The sequence below is a fragment of the Eschrichtius robustus genome, chromosome 1, assembly GCF_028021215.1.
Source record: "Eschrichtius robustus isolate mEscRob2 chromosome 1, mEscRob2.pri, whole genome shotgun sequence".
Classification (NCBI taxonomy): Eukaryota; Metazoa; Chordata; class Mammalia; order Artiodactyla; family Eschrichtiidae; genus Eschrichtius; species Eschrichtius robustus.
This window is the reverse complement of record NC_090824.1, coordinates 577041-591417: the sequence shown is the minus strand read 5'-3', so window position 1 is coordinate 591417 and position 14377 is coordinate 577041. Positions and strand designations below refer to the sequence as shown.

At 68.5% G+C, this 14377-nt stretch overlaps 1 protein-coding gene across 3 annotated transcripts in view; it reads left to right on the top strand.

Annotated features, from left to right (window-relative positions):
- MTA1 (metastasis associated 1) overlaps positions 1 to 14143 on the top strand; it is a 39136-nt gene extending 24993 nt beyond the window's left edge. Inside the window, exons 7-21 of one of the 3 annotated variants that reach the window (XM_068539334.1) lie at positions 921 to 1038; positions 4177 to 4279; positions 5043 to 5142; positions 5766 to 5954; positions 7279 to 7353; positions 7487 to 7545; positions 7895 to 8010; positions 8260 to 8411; positions 8506 to 8695; positions 8790 to 8879; positions 9866 to 10018; positions 10149 to 10184; positions 12941 to 12972; positions 13263 to 13414; positions 13503 to 14143. In XM_068539334.1, coding sequence (XP_068395435.1) covers positions 921 to 1038; positions 4177 to 4279; positions 5043 to 5142; positions 5766 to 5954; positions 7279 to 7353; positions 7487 to 7545; positions 7895 to 8010; positions 8260 to 8411; positions 8506 to 8695; positions 8790 to 8879; positions 9866 to 10018; positions 10149 to 10184; positions 12941 to 12972; positions 13263 to 13414; positions 13503 to 13653 — 1716 coding nt within the window. In that variant the 3' untranslated portion in view covers positions 13654 to 14143. Of the gene's footprint in view, positions 1 to 920; positions 1039 to 4176; positions 4280 to 5042; positions 5143 to 5765; positions 5955 to 7278; positions 7354 to 7486; positions 7546 to 7894; positions 8011 to 8259; positions 8412 to 8505; positions 8696 to 8789; positions 8880 to 9865; positions 10019 to 10148; positions 10185 to 12940; positions 12973 to 13262; positions 13415 to 13502 lie in introns of those variants that run through there. The other 2 variants (XM_068539324.1, XM_068539342.1) reach the window with 2 other exon arrangements.
- Positions 14144 to 14377: the final 234 nt, after the last annotated feature.

Sequence of the window (14377 nt, the reverse complement as noted above, 5' to 3'; positions counted from 1 at the left end):
TCTAGGGGTGGGTGGCTCTTAGCCTGAGACGGCAGGCGGCCCACTGGGGCGGCCTTCCCTCCCGGTCTGGGCGGCCCCGGGCGAGAACCGACTGACTGCGCCCAGGCCCGCCGTCCCGCTCGGGCCTCAGGGACTCAGTCCTCGGGTGCGGGTGCAGCCGCAGCCCACACGGACCTGCATCCAGAGGAGCCCTCGGCTCTGACGCAGGAGCTGGCCGCCACCCGGGGAGCAGGGGCCGCGAGAAGCAACCACAAGGGAGTAAGAAAGGCGACACGGGGACAGGTGGAAGTCCTGGCACAGGGTGCCGCGACCCTCGGTGTACACGGGGAGACCCCAGGGGAAGCCCAGGGTCGGCAGGCTGGTTTCTGCCAAGCAGCCTCTGAGAAACAGCACCGGCACGTGGAGTGCCAGGCAGCGAAGGGCCAGGAAGGCCGGATTGTGCCAGTTCCAGCCGGAACAGCCTGGGCGCGGGCGTGCGGGGTGAAGACAGGCTCCGAGGCTGAGGGCCGCAGGCTGCTGCTCCGCTGACAGCTCTGGGCACCGAGTCCAGAACATTCTGTAACGTAACCCCTTTTGTGTACGTCTCCTGTGACAACTGCACGAAAACGGCACCATCTTCTCAAAGGATGTGCCCAGAATCTGTCAGATTCATTCCCAGATGCCTTAGGATTTTTGTTGCTGTTAAACGCTCTTATAAACTCAGTTTTCAAACTGTTGCTGCTGGTGGGCACGCGGCAGTTTGGGGAACTGGTCCTTACAGCTGCCTCACCTGCTCTCTCAAGCCGGCTGAACTGTCAGCTCTCTGTGTCTCCGAGCAGATCGCTGTCCCTCCTGACGGTCGTCCCCTCCCGTCTGCTGACCTCCCATGAGCGTGGCCGAGGGTGCCGTGTATTGACGCCGCCCCGTGTGCTGTTTTCCAGGACTTCTTCTTCTACTCTCTCGTCTATGACCCCCAGCAGAAGACCCTCCTGGCTGACAAGGGGGAGATCCGTGTAGGGAACCGGTACCAGGCAGACATCACCGACCTGCTGAAAGAAGGTAGGGTGGGCCGGGAGGCTGGCGGGGAGGGCGGGGGGCTCTGGATGTTGGGATGGGGCAGCAAGCCCCAGGACCCCCAGCAGGAGGGGTCGTCGGACCCTCCCTGGCACCTGGAGATTTTGTTTCCTTTTGGCAGTTGTTTTCATAACCTTTTCAAAGCTCTTTCTCTCTCTCAAAAACTCGTTTGAATGGATCTGCCTATTTCACTGACTTGTAGCAGCGGGTGGTGCCGTCTGCAAGGCCGAAGTGCACGGGGACGCAGTGCCCAGCTCCCCTGCCCTTCAGTCCTTCAGCAGCCTGGGGGTCGTGGGCGGGCTTGACTCCCATCTTCTCAGCCCGTTCTGTCCCCGACCAAGCAGCCCAGGCAGGAACGTGGACCCATGGTGGCCAGCAAGGCCGGTGCTGTCTGGCTCGGGGCGCCGTGTGGCGGGCTTCCTTCTGGGGCCACGTGGTTGAGCCCGGGTCACTTGGGTGGTGGCCTCACTCAGGCAGCTCAGGTTGACCGGGAGCGCAGCGGGGTCCGGGCCTCGTGGTACCTGCCACTTCCCCTCCCCCGCTTCCTTCCTGCGCGGCCGCGTGATTGCCATGTAGCAGGCCTGACGGCTGAACCGCGCACTTGCTTGTCCGTGATGGGGTCTTGGTGCCTGTTCTCTTCGGAGCCTTTGCTCCTGCGGAGCTGGTCCCCTGTGTGCAGGGTCATCCCCACGTGGCGCCCAGGTGGCCTCGGGGCGCCTGTGTCCCTCGGGAGCGCGGTGTCCTCCTGGCGAGCGTCCCCAGCACCTGTGGGGCCGCGGGTTGGGCTTGGCTCCCCTGTGGTCTGTGCCTCGGTTTCCTCTGTGCTGGAGAAACACCGGACGTCCCTTCTTTCCGTGGCTGCCGCTCCTTTTGGAGACGTGATGCCTGATCCCCAGAAGCTGGTCCGCTTGTCCTAAACATCCGCTCTTGGCCTGTGTGCGTGTTTCCTGTTGCACACACACACACACACACACACACACACACATACACGAGCGCACACGCACGCCACATCTCCCACGCGTGTGCATCTCACACACACACGCCACACCTCCCACGCGTGTGCATCTCACACACACACACTTGCTTCCCCCGTTGGTTGGTCTTGGTCTCTGTCTCTGTCTTATGGGGGTTCCTGCCGCCGGTCGGATGTGAGAGGGAGGGCTGACGGGAAGCACCTGCTGGGGGCGGTTCCCTCTGTTCACGGGTGTCTGGCTCCGTCCCGGGTGGGGCGAGGCTGCCCTTCCTGCCAGCCCTGGCACTCTGCCCTGTGGTCCTGCCCTGTGGCCGCTCGTGTCACTCGTGGGGGCTCCTCTCACTTGAGCAGAGCCGGATGCGCTGGCCCAGCTGGTCTCCTGGTGCAGCCCGTCCCCCTGCTGGGCGGGGTGCACCTGGCACCGGGGCCCCGCTCCAGGGACGGGCATTCTCCAGGGGCCCCATGGGGCCTCCTGGTCTACACCATCCCAGCCTGGCTGAGATAAAGGGCCTGGTGAGGGCCACATCCAGTGGGAAACAGGAGAGGCCACACGACGGCCACAGGAGAACACTGAGTGGCTGGAACGTCCGAGGACCTCGCTTTCTCGGCCATCCCTGGGCGCTTGGCGGGAGGATGCGTCTCTGGTCTCGGGGCGCCCCGGGGAAGCCCTACCTGCAGCCCCAGGGCCAGGGGAGGCATCCCTACAGCCCTTCCTCCTCCCGACCCCTGGGCCGCTGGGGCGAGGTGGGGTCGGCCTAGGCCTCAGTTCCCTGTTCTCCTCCTGGAGCCTGGACCCTTCCCAGCAGGTGAAGCCGTGCCCCTGCCTTGGATGCGTGAGACATCTGCAGGGTGCACCAGCGGGCGTGGGCGACAGGTGGGGCCACAGCTAGCTGTGCCTGTGGCTCTGGGCTCAGTTGCCCGGCAGTCGCTGGGGGCTGGTCGCGGCCCGCGGACCTTAGATCCTGGAGGGGGGGCCCCGCCTTCCTTGGTACCCACTGTCCCTGGGGAGGGTTCTCCGTGCCGAGTCACCACCAGGAAGGAGCCAAGCCACGACACTGGGAAGATCCCACCTGTGCTCGTCCTACAGACGCAGCCCCCAGGACCCTGACCCCTCAGATCTCTTCGTCCCCACCCCCGGGTCGGTCCTGCACCTCTGCAATGCGGGGCTTCTCTCCCGTGAGCCCCTGTCCCAGCGCCGTCCCCTGGAGCCTGGCAGGGCCTGACCTTCCCCAGGGCGAGGGAGCACGTGTTTCCTTGGTGACTTTCGGCCATGCCTGGCCCTGCATGACCGTGCTCCCACAGGGCTCCCACGGACTTGCTGAGTGCCGTGAGGGGTCCTGCCCTGGGTCTGGAAGTCGGTCGCCACCGAGAGCAACAGAGGCTGAGAGGGTCTGCAGACGTGCAGGCTGAGCGCCTGAGCTGAGCGGGGGTGTGACCTCGGGCCGGGCGTTCTCTGGATCCTTGTGCTGGCCTCGTCTGCCCCTTGCTGCCTGGAGCACGTGGCAGTTGGCAGTTGGCATGGGCAGCTGCCCAGGAGAGAAACCCTCCTGGCTGGGCCCTGAGCCCCCATGCCCGCCGCATACAGGGTGAGGAGCAGGGCTCCCGCCCGCAGAGGGAAGATGCCCCGAGACGGAGCCTTCTGGCACCAAGGGGGCCCTTGGGTGGCAGGCGTGTGGGTCCGCACTGAGTCGACCTCAGTGTCCTCGTTGTGACGGGGCTGCCGCTGGGGGCTGGGAGCAGCTGCACCTGACCCTGCAGCGTCTCAGAGTAAAGAGCTTGGTTGATCAGATCCGAGCCGCCTCCGCCCCTCTGTCCAGCTGGCTGTGCTCCCTGGGCCCTCCCGACGGCACCTCTTCAAGCTCCTCCGCGGGGGCCACGGGCTGCCGGCCCCACGCGCTCACTGTTTGCAGAGGTGAAGGCCGTCGTGTGTCGAGCGTGCCCTGGAGCTCCGGGCCCGACCGCCTCTGTGCGTGCGCGTGCCTGCGCGTGTGCGCTCGTCCCTGGGCTCGCTCGCCCTCCCCGCCCCTCCCAGCGCGGCACTCCCCGTCTCAGCAGCCCGGTCCCTCGTCCGACCCTGGGCTCCGCGCGGAGCCTCGGGGGTCTTCTCACGGCCTCGGTGGTTCTCACCGTGCAGTGTTTCTTCCTGGCAGGCGAGGAGGACGGCCGAGACCAGTCCAAGCTGGAGACCAAGGTGTGGGAGGCTCGCAACCCGCTGGTGGACAAGCAGATCGACCAGTTCCTGGTGGTGGCCCGGTGAGTTCCGGGCTGGGGCGGCCACGCCCCGCCCGAGCCCCGGGCACAGGCCGGCACGGGGCCTCAGCCACTGCCCCATCCCTGCGGCGGGCGGCGGGGTGCCTGTCCTGCAGGGGGTCCCCCAGTGAAGGGCCTGGGAGGTCAGGGGGTCCGGGGCCCTGCTCTGTCGAGACCCCCTCGTGGCTCCTGGGGAGGCCTGCAGGGTGGGGCCTGGCCGGCTCTGGGGGGCAGCCCGACACCTCCACCTCCACCCCCAGCCCGACCCGTGGACCCCAGGGGCCACCCGCCGGCCGAGGCCAAGTAAGCCGGCGCAGACGGGGCCCTTTCCCCGGGCGGTAGGGCGGGACAGAGGTGCTTGTCTGCCTCCGGGACTGGGCAGACGTGGCCTGGCGACGCAGGGCCTGCTGGGCACAAAGGGGCAGCCGTCCGAGGAGCAGCTTCTGCCCAGGCCGGCCCCCAGGGGTCCCTGGGCTGGGCCGACAGGAGGGGAGCTCCTGCGAGCACACGGGGGCCGCACGCCCAGAAGGCGCCTGGGCCGGGTGCCGTCGGAAACAGTGTAGGAACGGGGCCCTGAGTCTCAGGACCTGAAGACTCCCTTTTGTGAGGAGAGGTCTGCAAAGTCTCAGAAACGGCGTCCCCGTGCTCCAGACCAGAGTGCTCCGTCCCGAGACAGCCGAGCCTGGACGCGTCTGCGTGTCCGGCTTGGTCCGGCCGCCCCTCCTGCTGGTCCGCTCCAGTGGTCAGCGTCTCTCCTCCTCCCCAGCTCCGTGGGCACCTTTGCACGCGCCCTGGACTGCAGCAGCTCTGTCCGACAGCCCAGCCTGCACATGAGCGCCGCGGCCGCCTCTCGGGACATCACCCTGGTAAGTGAGAGGGCCACTGGGCAGCCGCGGCCCTGTGCATCTGCTCAGGTCGGCACCCGCCCCCCGGGCACAGCCCTCCCTGGGGGGCACAGCGCAGGGCTCTCGTTGCCCCCGTGTGGTGACCCTGTCTCACGCTGGTGAGAGGCTGCCGGCCGGCACGTGGTCAGGCCCTACCGGGCCCTTGCTGGGCCGCGGGCCGCACGTCCTCAGCCCGCCCTGCTCCTTCCACACTTGCCGCCTCAGAGGCAGCGGCATCTCCTAGGGGACGGCTCGTGCCCTCGGCCGGCCCCTCCTGCCCGGGGCACTTAGGCCCTGGGGTCAGCCACCCACTGTCTGCTGGCTGCGCCGCCCCCTCCTGGAGCCCCGCCCCTGGCGAAGTGGGCCTGGGAGCACGGCTGCTTCCCTCTGCTGCTCCGAGCAGCTCGGCCCCTCCCTGCACTCTCCCCAGAGGCCCCCGGCTGCCCCCCGAGACTGTCCTGAGCCCCTCCCAGGTGGGAGGGAGGGCCAGCCCCCGGGTCCTGTGGCCTCCCACACACGGCCCGGGTGTGCCTCCTGCCTGGGGCCGGGCGGGGTGGGGTCGCTCCAGCTCTGGGGCCCGGGCGACCCCGCCTCTCCTGCTGCAGTTCCACGCCATGGACACGCTGCACAGGAGTGTCTACGACGTCGCCAAGGCCATCGCGGCCCTGGTGCCGCAGGGCGGGCCCGTCCTCTGCAGGGACGAGATGGAGGAGTGGTCGGCCTCGGAGGCCAGCCTTTTCGAGGAGGCCCTGGAGAAGTATGGGAAGGATTTCACTGACATTCAGCAAGATTTTGTGAGTACCGGGGGGTAGGTTCAGGGCCCTGCTGTGCCCGCCCGGCTGCCGTGCTTCCGTCCCCTTGTCCGTTAGTGGCTCCAGAGGAAACGCCCAGGGCCGCCTGGTGGGGCCTGGGCTGTGCCACCAAGGCCAGGGTCCGTGCTGGTGTCGCCGGGGTCCTCGCCGGGTCTTGTTTGACTTGGTTGGTTTGGTTGTGTTGGTTGTTCCTAAGTGGCCGAGCGTCTCCGTGTACGTCCTTGCTTTGTGGCCCTTGAAAGTGTCCACCAGTGAGCCTGTGGGAATTCCAGCACGGGCAGGGCCTGTGCCCTCAGGGACCCCTCCTGCCCTTACAGCCCCTAACATACACTTGAACTCATCTGGAAGGAGGCGAACCGGTGGTCACTCAGAAGAGCGCGCCTGTGCAGAGAGGGCAGCAGGGGCGGCCGGGCCGGCCTGACTGCGAGTCCCAAAGGGGCGCCAGGACGCGGCGGCCTTGCCAGCACCTGATTCTGAGCAGCACCTCGGCAGTAACAGACGAGGCTGATGCCACAGGACCCACGTCAGAAGGCAGACGGCACCACTGAGGGCGGAGAAGCAGTGTCGGTCCCTAGAGGCCATCAGAGGGACCCGCGCAGCCCCTGGTGACGTGGACACAGGCCGAGCCCGGACAGCCGGCCCCCTCTGCAGGGCAGATGCGCAGAACGCCCTGAAAACCTAAGCAGAGCAGCAAGGCCTCCTCACACAGAAACAAGTGGAGCGAGAAGGCGGGCGGGAAATAAAGCGCTCACCTCGCCACGTCTCCCGCACGTCCCGGGCCCCTCGTGCTCCCGTGCGACGTCGGCCCAGGTGCGCACAGAGTCTGAATTGTCGACGCGCCCGGGCGGACGTTGTGGGTGAATCCGCGCCGCGGGACTCGGCTGAGACTGGCCCGGAGGTGGCGTGGAAACGCAGGGCGCGGGATGGCAGCGGCAAGACTCTGACGGCCGCACTGGACTTGCACGCAGCCTGTGGAGCCCAGAGGGGGCGCCTGAACAGTGGGGGAGCTGGGACGTGGGAGCAGGGCGATCACGAGGGCGTACCGGTGGAAGCGCTGCAGCCCACGGTCGTGGGTGGGGCTGGCGTCTGGGCGCCCAGCGCCTCGCGCAGGGGGAGGGAGCGCCCACCACCGGCCAAGCAGGGCAGAGGTGCCGGAACCGGCGTTGAATGGAGCGTGCCTGAGAGGGAGAGGGCGAGGCCCGAGAGGGGCCCTGGCGCGGGCTGGGGGAGGCTCGCCCCCTCGCGGGTGGGGTTAGCGGCCCCGCCACGCCCCCACCCACCCCGTGACGCGCCCCTCTCCCCCCAGCTCCCCTGGAAGTCGCTCACCAGCATCATCGAGTACTACTACATGTGGAAGACCACCGACAGATACGTGCAGCAGGTGAGGGCTCGGCCTGGGCGGGGGCCGAGGGGTCCTGTGGGAACTTTGGGGTGAGGGGGCAGCGCGGGGACTGGGGGATCCCCTCTCCAGACCCACCTGCTGGCTGCCCTGACCCTTTGTTCTGTGTTTGAAGAAACGCTTGAAAGCAGCTGAAGCGGAGAGCAAGTTAAAGCAAGTTTATATCCCCAACTAGTAAGTACGCCCCTCACGGCACCGTCCCCGCGTCCCACGTGGCCCCGTGGTGCTGCCCTGGCTGAGTCCTGGAGAGTCGGGGGGCCTGTCACTGAAGCCCGTGGTGGCCCGGGGGCAGCACAGGGCATCAGGACTGGATCCGCCCGGCCCGGGGTTCAACTCTGAGCTGAGCTAAGCGCAGGCAGGTGGAGCTGGGGTGTCGACAAGGTGGGAGCTGCTTCTAGAGCTCGAGGGGAGAAAGACCACACACCCCCAGGCAGGTCTGGACGGGGGCTGCCGGGCCCCGGAGCCGCGCGCCCAGGGCTTGGTGCTCCCGTGACGTCTTCCCTCTCTCCCTTCCTTACCCAAGTAACAAGCCAAACCCGAACCAGATCAGCGTCAATAACGTCAAGGCAGGCGTGGTGAACGGTGCGGGGGCGCCAGGCCAGAGCCCTGGGGCTGGCCGGGCCTGCGAGAGCTGTTACAGTAAGTGCCCCGCCCGGCATCCGGGTGCCCCCCAGCCCACAGCCCTGGGCGCCCCTGCACTGCCTTGGGGCCCAGCCTGGGGGCGGCGGCCACGCCCTGCGGGGGAAGCCCTCTCGGGGAGCACCGGGTTCCCCGGGCCCGCGGGGCGGGGGGCAGGGGCGGGCGCGGGCGGGCGACAGCTGTGTGATGCTCTCTGCCGTCACTGGTCCTGCTTAAGAATCCGTCTATTTCCAACTTTGTTGTCCGTAGCCACCCAGTCTTACCAGTGGTATTCTTGGGGTCCCCCTAACATGCAGTGTCGCCTCTGCGCGTCTTGTTGGACATATTGGAAGAAATATGGTGGCTTGAAAATGCCAACCCGGTTAGATGGAGAGAGGCCAGGACCCAACCGCAGTAACATGGTAAGGCGGTACCCCCTACCCCGCCCCCACGCGCGCCCCGCGGTCCGGCCCGCGGTCATGGCGCTGTGTCGGGGCGGCTCGCCCCCTTCCGCAGAGCCCCCACGGCATCCCAGCCCGGAGCAGCGGGAGCCCCAAGTTTGCCATGAAGACGAGACAGGCCTTCTACCTGCACACCACCAAGCTCACGCGGATCGCCCGGCGCCTGTGCCGTGAGATCCTGCGCCCGTGGCACGCCGCCCGGCACCCCTACATGCCCATCAACAGTGCGGCCATCAAGGCTGAGTGTGAGTGTCCCTGCGGGAGGGGCGCTAGCAGGGCTGGTGGCGACGGGGTGTGCAGCCCCTGCGGGAGCTCTGACCCGGGCCTCGCACCCCACAGGCACGGCACGGCTGCCCGGAGCCTCTCAGAGCCCCCTGGTGCTGAAGCAGGCCGCGCGGAAGCCCCTGGAGGCCGTCCTGCGGCACCTCGGTGAGCCTGCTCTCCTCCCGCGCGGCCCTGGCCCCCGGCTGCTGCATCCCTAACCCCCCTAAGGGGTCCCAGCCTCTCCCCACCCTGCTCCCCTCGCCCCTGCAGTCCCCGGGAGTCTGGGTCGGGCGCACTGGCTCTCGTGACGCCTCTGAGCCTGGATGGGCGTCTCCCGCGGGGGCTTCTTCGCACCCTACCCCCCAGGGCAGGGGCACGGCTGGGTGGGAGACGTGCACACCTAGGCAGCAGCCTGGAGGGAGGGCCCTTGTGGCCTGGGGACCCTGAGCACTTCGGCTGGCTTTGCCCCCGCCCCCCCGCTCCCCGCCGGCTTGTTCCTGGGACTTAGCCAGGGGCTTGGGAGGGGGGGAGGGGGGCAGGGCCCTGGGCTTGGCTGGGTTGACTTGGTCCCCCCCAGTGTTGGGGGTGGCTTTCCCTTCGTGAGGGACATTCCAGAACCGTGAGCCAGGCATGCTCCCAGCAGACAAAAGTGGCTCTGGCAGCACTTGCTGTCTGGAGTCTTGGTCCCGGGGCTGGCCTCGCCCTGACCCGTGGGGGGAGGTGGTCTCTGTTCCCTGAGAGCCACCCAGGGCTGGGGGGCCTTGGCAGGTGTGAGCCCGTACCCTCCGGGCCGGCCCTCGTGGGCTCGTCCTCGGCCAGCCAGCTGGGCCGTTAGCATCCATCGTCTGGCTAGTGGCCAGCCCTGTGTTGTCAGCTCCCGTGGCCACTGAGTGGACCCGCTTGTTTACGGGTGTCTGGAGCCTGTCAGCTGCTGGTGGTGGCCGGGGATGCGGCCCTTGGGCTGGGGCTGAGGAGCCGAGGAGACCGGCCCCAGCAGCTGTCCCTGCTCTCAGGATGCCCGGGGGTGCTGGACTGCAGTGCCCTCCCAGGCCCTGCTCGCCATGGGCCTGGGCTCTGGCAGCCCACAGTCGGGTGGCAGGGCTGCTGCTGAGGACCCGCAGTGCGCCCACCTGCCCGCGTTGCCCCTGCAGAGACCCACCCCCGCCCCCCGAAGCCCGACCCCGTGAAGAGCGTGTCCGGCGTGCTCAGCGGCCTGACCCCTGCCAAGTCGGCCCCCGTCATCAACAACGGCTCCCCCACCATCCTGGGCAAGAGGAGCTACGAGCAGCACAACGGGGTGGACGGTGAGTCCGGCGGGGCCTTGGGCTTGGCCAGCACGGCCCGTGGCCCCGGGGCACCCGGCCCTGGCCCCCGCCGCGCCCGCACCCGCTGACCGTGTGTTCTCTCCTCTCTCCTGCCGCCGGGCGCTGCCAGGCAACGTGAAGAAGCGCCTCTTGATGCCCAGTAGGGGTAAGGCCCGGCCCTCCGCGCGTGCCTGTGTGTGCTGTGCTCACGCGTGCGCGGAGGACGGCTCAGGGCACGTCCAAGGGCAGTCCACGCGGGGTGGGCCGCACCCTGCTGCCCCGGCTCCTCCCGATTCACCTGTCACTCTGCAAAGACCGGAGCGCTGCTCCTCGGGCCCCCAGCTCGCCCACACGCTGCCTCCTGCCCTGGGGCCTCCGGCTCGCGGGCCGCCCCTCCTTCCGGGCCCAGCGCCGGTCAGTGGACTGTCCTCGCTCCGGCAGCCCTGGTGCCCCCGCCGCCCGCCTGTACTGTCTGCCGTCGTGCTGCGACTGTCCGCATGCCGCCAGCCTCAGCTTGTGTGGCCGCCTGCGCTGTGCTTGCAACCCTGCCCGCGCCCCTGCCCCGGTGGGGGGCTGTGGGACCCTGGTCCCCTCGGGGGGCAGATGGGACAGAGCTGTGGCGTGGGGCCGGCATGGCTGGGTCGGGGTCGGCGAGGCCCGGGTGGACGTCCGCTCAGGTCAGGGCCCCGCAGGGAGGCGCACCCAGGGCTGAGGGTCCCAGAGCTGAGGCAGCAGCGCCGTCTCCTGAGCGGGGTGGGATGCTCGCGGGGTGTGCTCTGGGGGACCCTCCTGCCGTCGGGCGTCTCTGGAGTGTGGCTCCTCTCACCTGCCCAGGGCCCAGCTTCTGCCCCCGCAGCTGGGGGTGGGGTGTCCGTGGGCTGGGGCTGCTCTAGGAGGGTGTAGCCACGGTGGCAGTGGGGGACGTGTCAGACCTGGGTGTCCCAGGGCCCCCCAGGGGTCTGCCTGCGGCCGGGCCCCTGTCGGGGGGGAGGTGAACAGGGAACCAGCTGAAGGGGAGAACGTGGGAAGTGCACTCGGAGCTCCTCCTGCCAGCCCCTCGTGACGGCAAGGTCAGGTCGGGTGTGGGTACCCCAGCTCCATGGGGCAGCCAGCATGGACACATCCAGAGCCCTTCCCAAGCTCACGACTGGAGGGGTACTGGCCCCGGGGGTCTGGCCGAGGCTTGGCTGTCCTGGGATCTGTGGGAGGTGGGCCGAATGTGGGGACCTGGGAGGTAGGTGGCAGCGGCCAGTGGCCACCCGGCCCAGCCCTGTCCCCTGGACGCTCCCTCTCTCGGCTGTGTCTGGGAGCCCCAGCAGGCACATCCTGAGGGTCAGCCGGTGGTACTGGTGCCGGGCCCTGCCATCTCACTCCAACTGGACACAGGCTCTTGCCGGCACCAGGCCTCCCCTGCCCCGGCTGCCTCACCCACGACCCTTCGGTGGGGCTCCGAGGGCGGGGCGCTGGCTCAGCTCACCCCCAGCCACTCCCTGCTTGCTGATCTCCGCCCTCCCCACCATAGCCCTCGGGCGGGGAGGCTGCCGCAGCCCCTGGTCCCAGCAGCAGGGCTGGCTGCTCATCTGCCCCTGCGACAGGTGCCCTGGGGATGGTCTGATCACACCCACAGAAGGGGGTGAGGGACTGCGTGCTCATCAGCAGGCAGCTTTGAGCTTTGGGGTTCGACCTGTTAAAAAGCCGTTAGTTAGCGGGAGGGATGAAATCCGTTTGCTTCTGTCGGGTTTTCCAACATCGATGTGCTTCCGTACCTATCTACTTCAGCCCCAGCGTGCAGATCCCGGGGTCGGGGGGTGGGGGGGGAGCCGGGCGGGGCTATCGGGGGCCGCACACGAGCCCTGGGAGGAGGCCACAGCTGGCCTCCTGGGGTGCTGTGGGGCGGCCGGGGCAGCAGCGGGTGGCGGGAGCTGGCTCTGGGCGAGGGCCGGCCCCTGGCACCAGTGGGGCCTTAACGGGCTAACTGGCCCACCCACGCGCCTGCGGCTGCATCCACCCTCTGGGCCCGCCGCATGCATGCACTCCCCTGTAACGCTGACCGTGTGCTTTCTTTTCTCCGCCACCCATCCCTCTGGTAGGCACCTACCTGGGTAAGTAGCACAGGGCCTCGAGGGCTGCAGGCCCGGTGCCGCGGCCCCTCCCTCTGCCCTGCCGGGGTTGGGGTACTCCAAGTTAGGAGGCGGTCTGCAAAGGGGAGGGCTGGACAGCTCTTGTCTGCTCGTCAAGAGACGCACCGTGGCCAAGGGGCACTTTTGGGAGGAGCTGGTCCTGGGAGGCCTCTGGCAGGACGCCGGTGCTGGAGACCAGCCCTCACGGCCGCGCACTCCCACGGCCGCCCCCAGACTCGCTCCATGTGTGTCTGGGAGCCACAGGTCTTGGGCGCCGGTTGGGAGCGTGGACCGAGACCTGGGACGGCGCCTTTCCTGAGTCACTGGCAGCTGCTGTGGCTCCAGACCCCCGGCCACGGGGTGGAAGTGCAGGAACCCTGGCCAGAGCCTGGCCTACTGGCCACTCCTGGGAGCTTCCACCAGCTCCTCCTTGGGTGGCTGGCCCCAGGGTTTGCGAGGGGGGCTGGGGGCCCCTCGGGAGGAAGCCCAGGGTGGCCTGGCCTTCTGGGGTCTGAGTGGTGCTGCCCAGGGAGTGGCCGCCTTGCCGAGGGGGCTCCCTGGCGCCACCGTATTTATACCCACTGTAGACCAGGCCCCAGTTGTCGCGGCCCAGCCAAGGGAGCGAGCTCAGATCCGAGACTCCTCGGTCCCCACCCAGAGCACCACCTGGGTGTGGGCTGCGGCTCTGGGGGGACCTGGCCCCGGGTTTCCTGCTTCTCGGCTGCGGGTCCTCAGCGAGTGTGTTGAGTGCAGGACACGCCCTGCCTCGGACCTCACAGCCTGTTCTCCTTCCTCTTGTCAGGTTTGGCGAATCACGGACAGACCAGGCACATGGTGAGCGGGGGGGCCCCCGTTCTCCACACGCGTACACACACGTGTATTCCCACAGCTCCCACGGGCCTCTGGGGGAGGCCCCCCAGCCCTGCCCGGCGCTGCACGGGAGCATCTGGGAGGCCCAGTGGGACCAGAGGAGGGGCAGGCGGCGGGTCTCCACAGCCCTCGGAGGGCCCCCTGCGCACCCGGGGTGGCCGAGCCTCCATGCTCCCCGCTGGGACCGCCACCTCGGGGTTTCCGGGTGCCCACGCGGAGGCCCCGGGCTGACCCCTGGCGCCTCCCCACCTCAGGGACCAAGCCGGAACCTCCTGCTCAACGGGAAGGCGTACCCCACCAAGGTGCGGCTGATCCGGGGGGGCTCCCTGCCCCCCGTCAAGCGGCGGCGAATGAACTGGATCGACGCCCCCGATGACGTGTTCTACATGGCCACCGAGGAGACCAGGTGGGGCCTCCGGGGCCGGCGGCGGGCAGGGGGCAGGGGCCACCGTGTCCGCGTCGCTCGTCCGCGTCACTCGGTGTCTCGCTCACAGGAAGATCCGCAAGCTGCTCTCGTCCTCCGAGACCAAGCGCGCGGCCCGCAGGCCCTACAAGCCCATCGCCCTGCGCCCGAGCCAGGCCCTGCCGCTGCGGCCGGCCCCGCCCGCGCCCGTCAACGACGAGCCCATCATCATCGAGGACTAGGTGCCGCCCGCCTGCCCGCCTGCCCGCGAGGCCCTCCAACCGCAGACCGCGCCCGCCCGCCGCCCGCCCGCCGCCCGGTTTCGGTAGTGCCCCCGCCCGCCCTCCCCCGCAGAGACTGCTCCTCGGCCCCCCACGGGGAGAAGCGCCGCCTAACTTACTCCAGCGCCTCCGAGGAGTCATTTTTTTAGCTTTGTGTTTACTTTTTGGCCGGAGCGGAGCTGAGGAGCCGCCCAAGCGCTCGCCCTGCAACGCGGGCCTGCGGGCCGGCCGGGAGTTTCGTTGTGTTCTGTTGAAGGTGCCATTTTAAATTTTATTTTTATTACTTTTTTTGTAGATGAACTTAAGCTCTGTAACTTACACCTGGAATGTTAGGATCGGCGTGGCCAGCGGCCGGCCGAGCTGCCTGGTGGGGTTGGCCCGTTGTCTTTTCAAGTAATTTTCATATTAAAAAAAAACAAAGAAAAAAAAACTCATAAAAACAAAAATCCAACTAGCCCTTTCCGTGTCTTTTGTCCTCAGTCCTCTCCCTGTCTTGGGCCCACGTCACCCCCAGGGCAGAGCCGGCGCTGGCCTCGGGCTCCCTCGCCAGGGTGGCTCCAGGGGCGCCCCCAGCCTGGACCCTCCCGGCCCGCCGTGGGGGAGGACGCTCAGGGAGAGGCCCCGGCGAGCAGCACGCGACGCGCGGCCGGCCTGGCCCGCATACCTGCCTCCCGGAAGCCCTGGC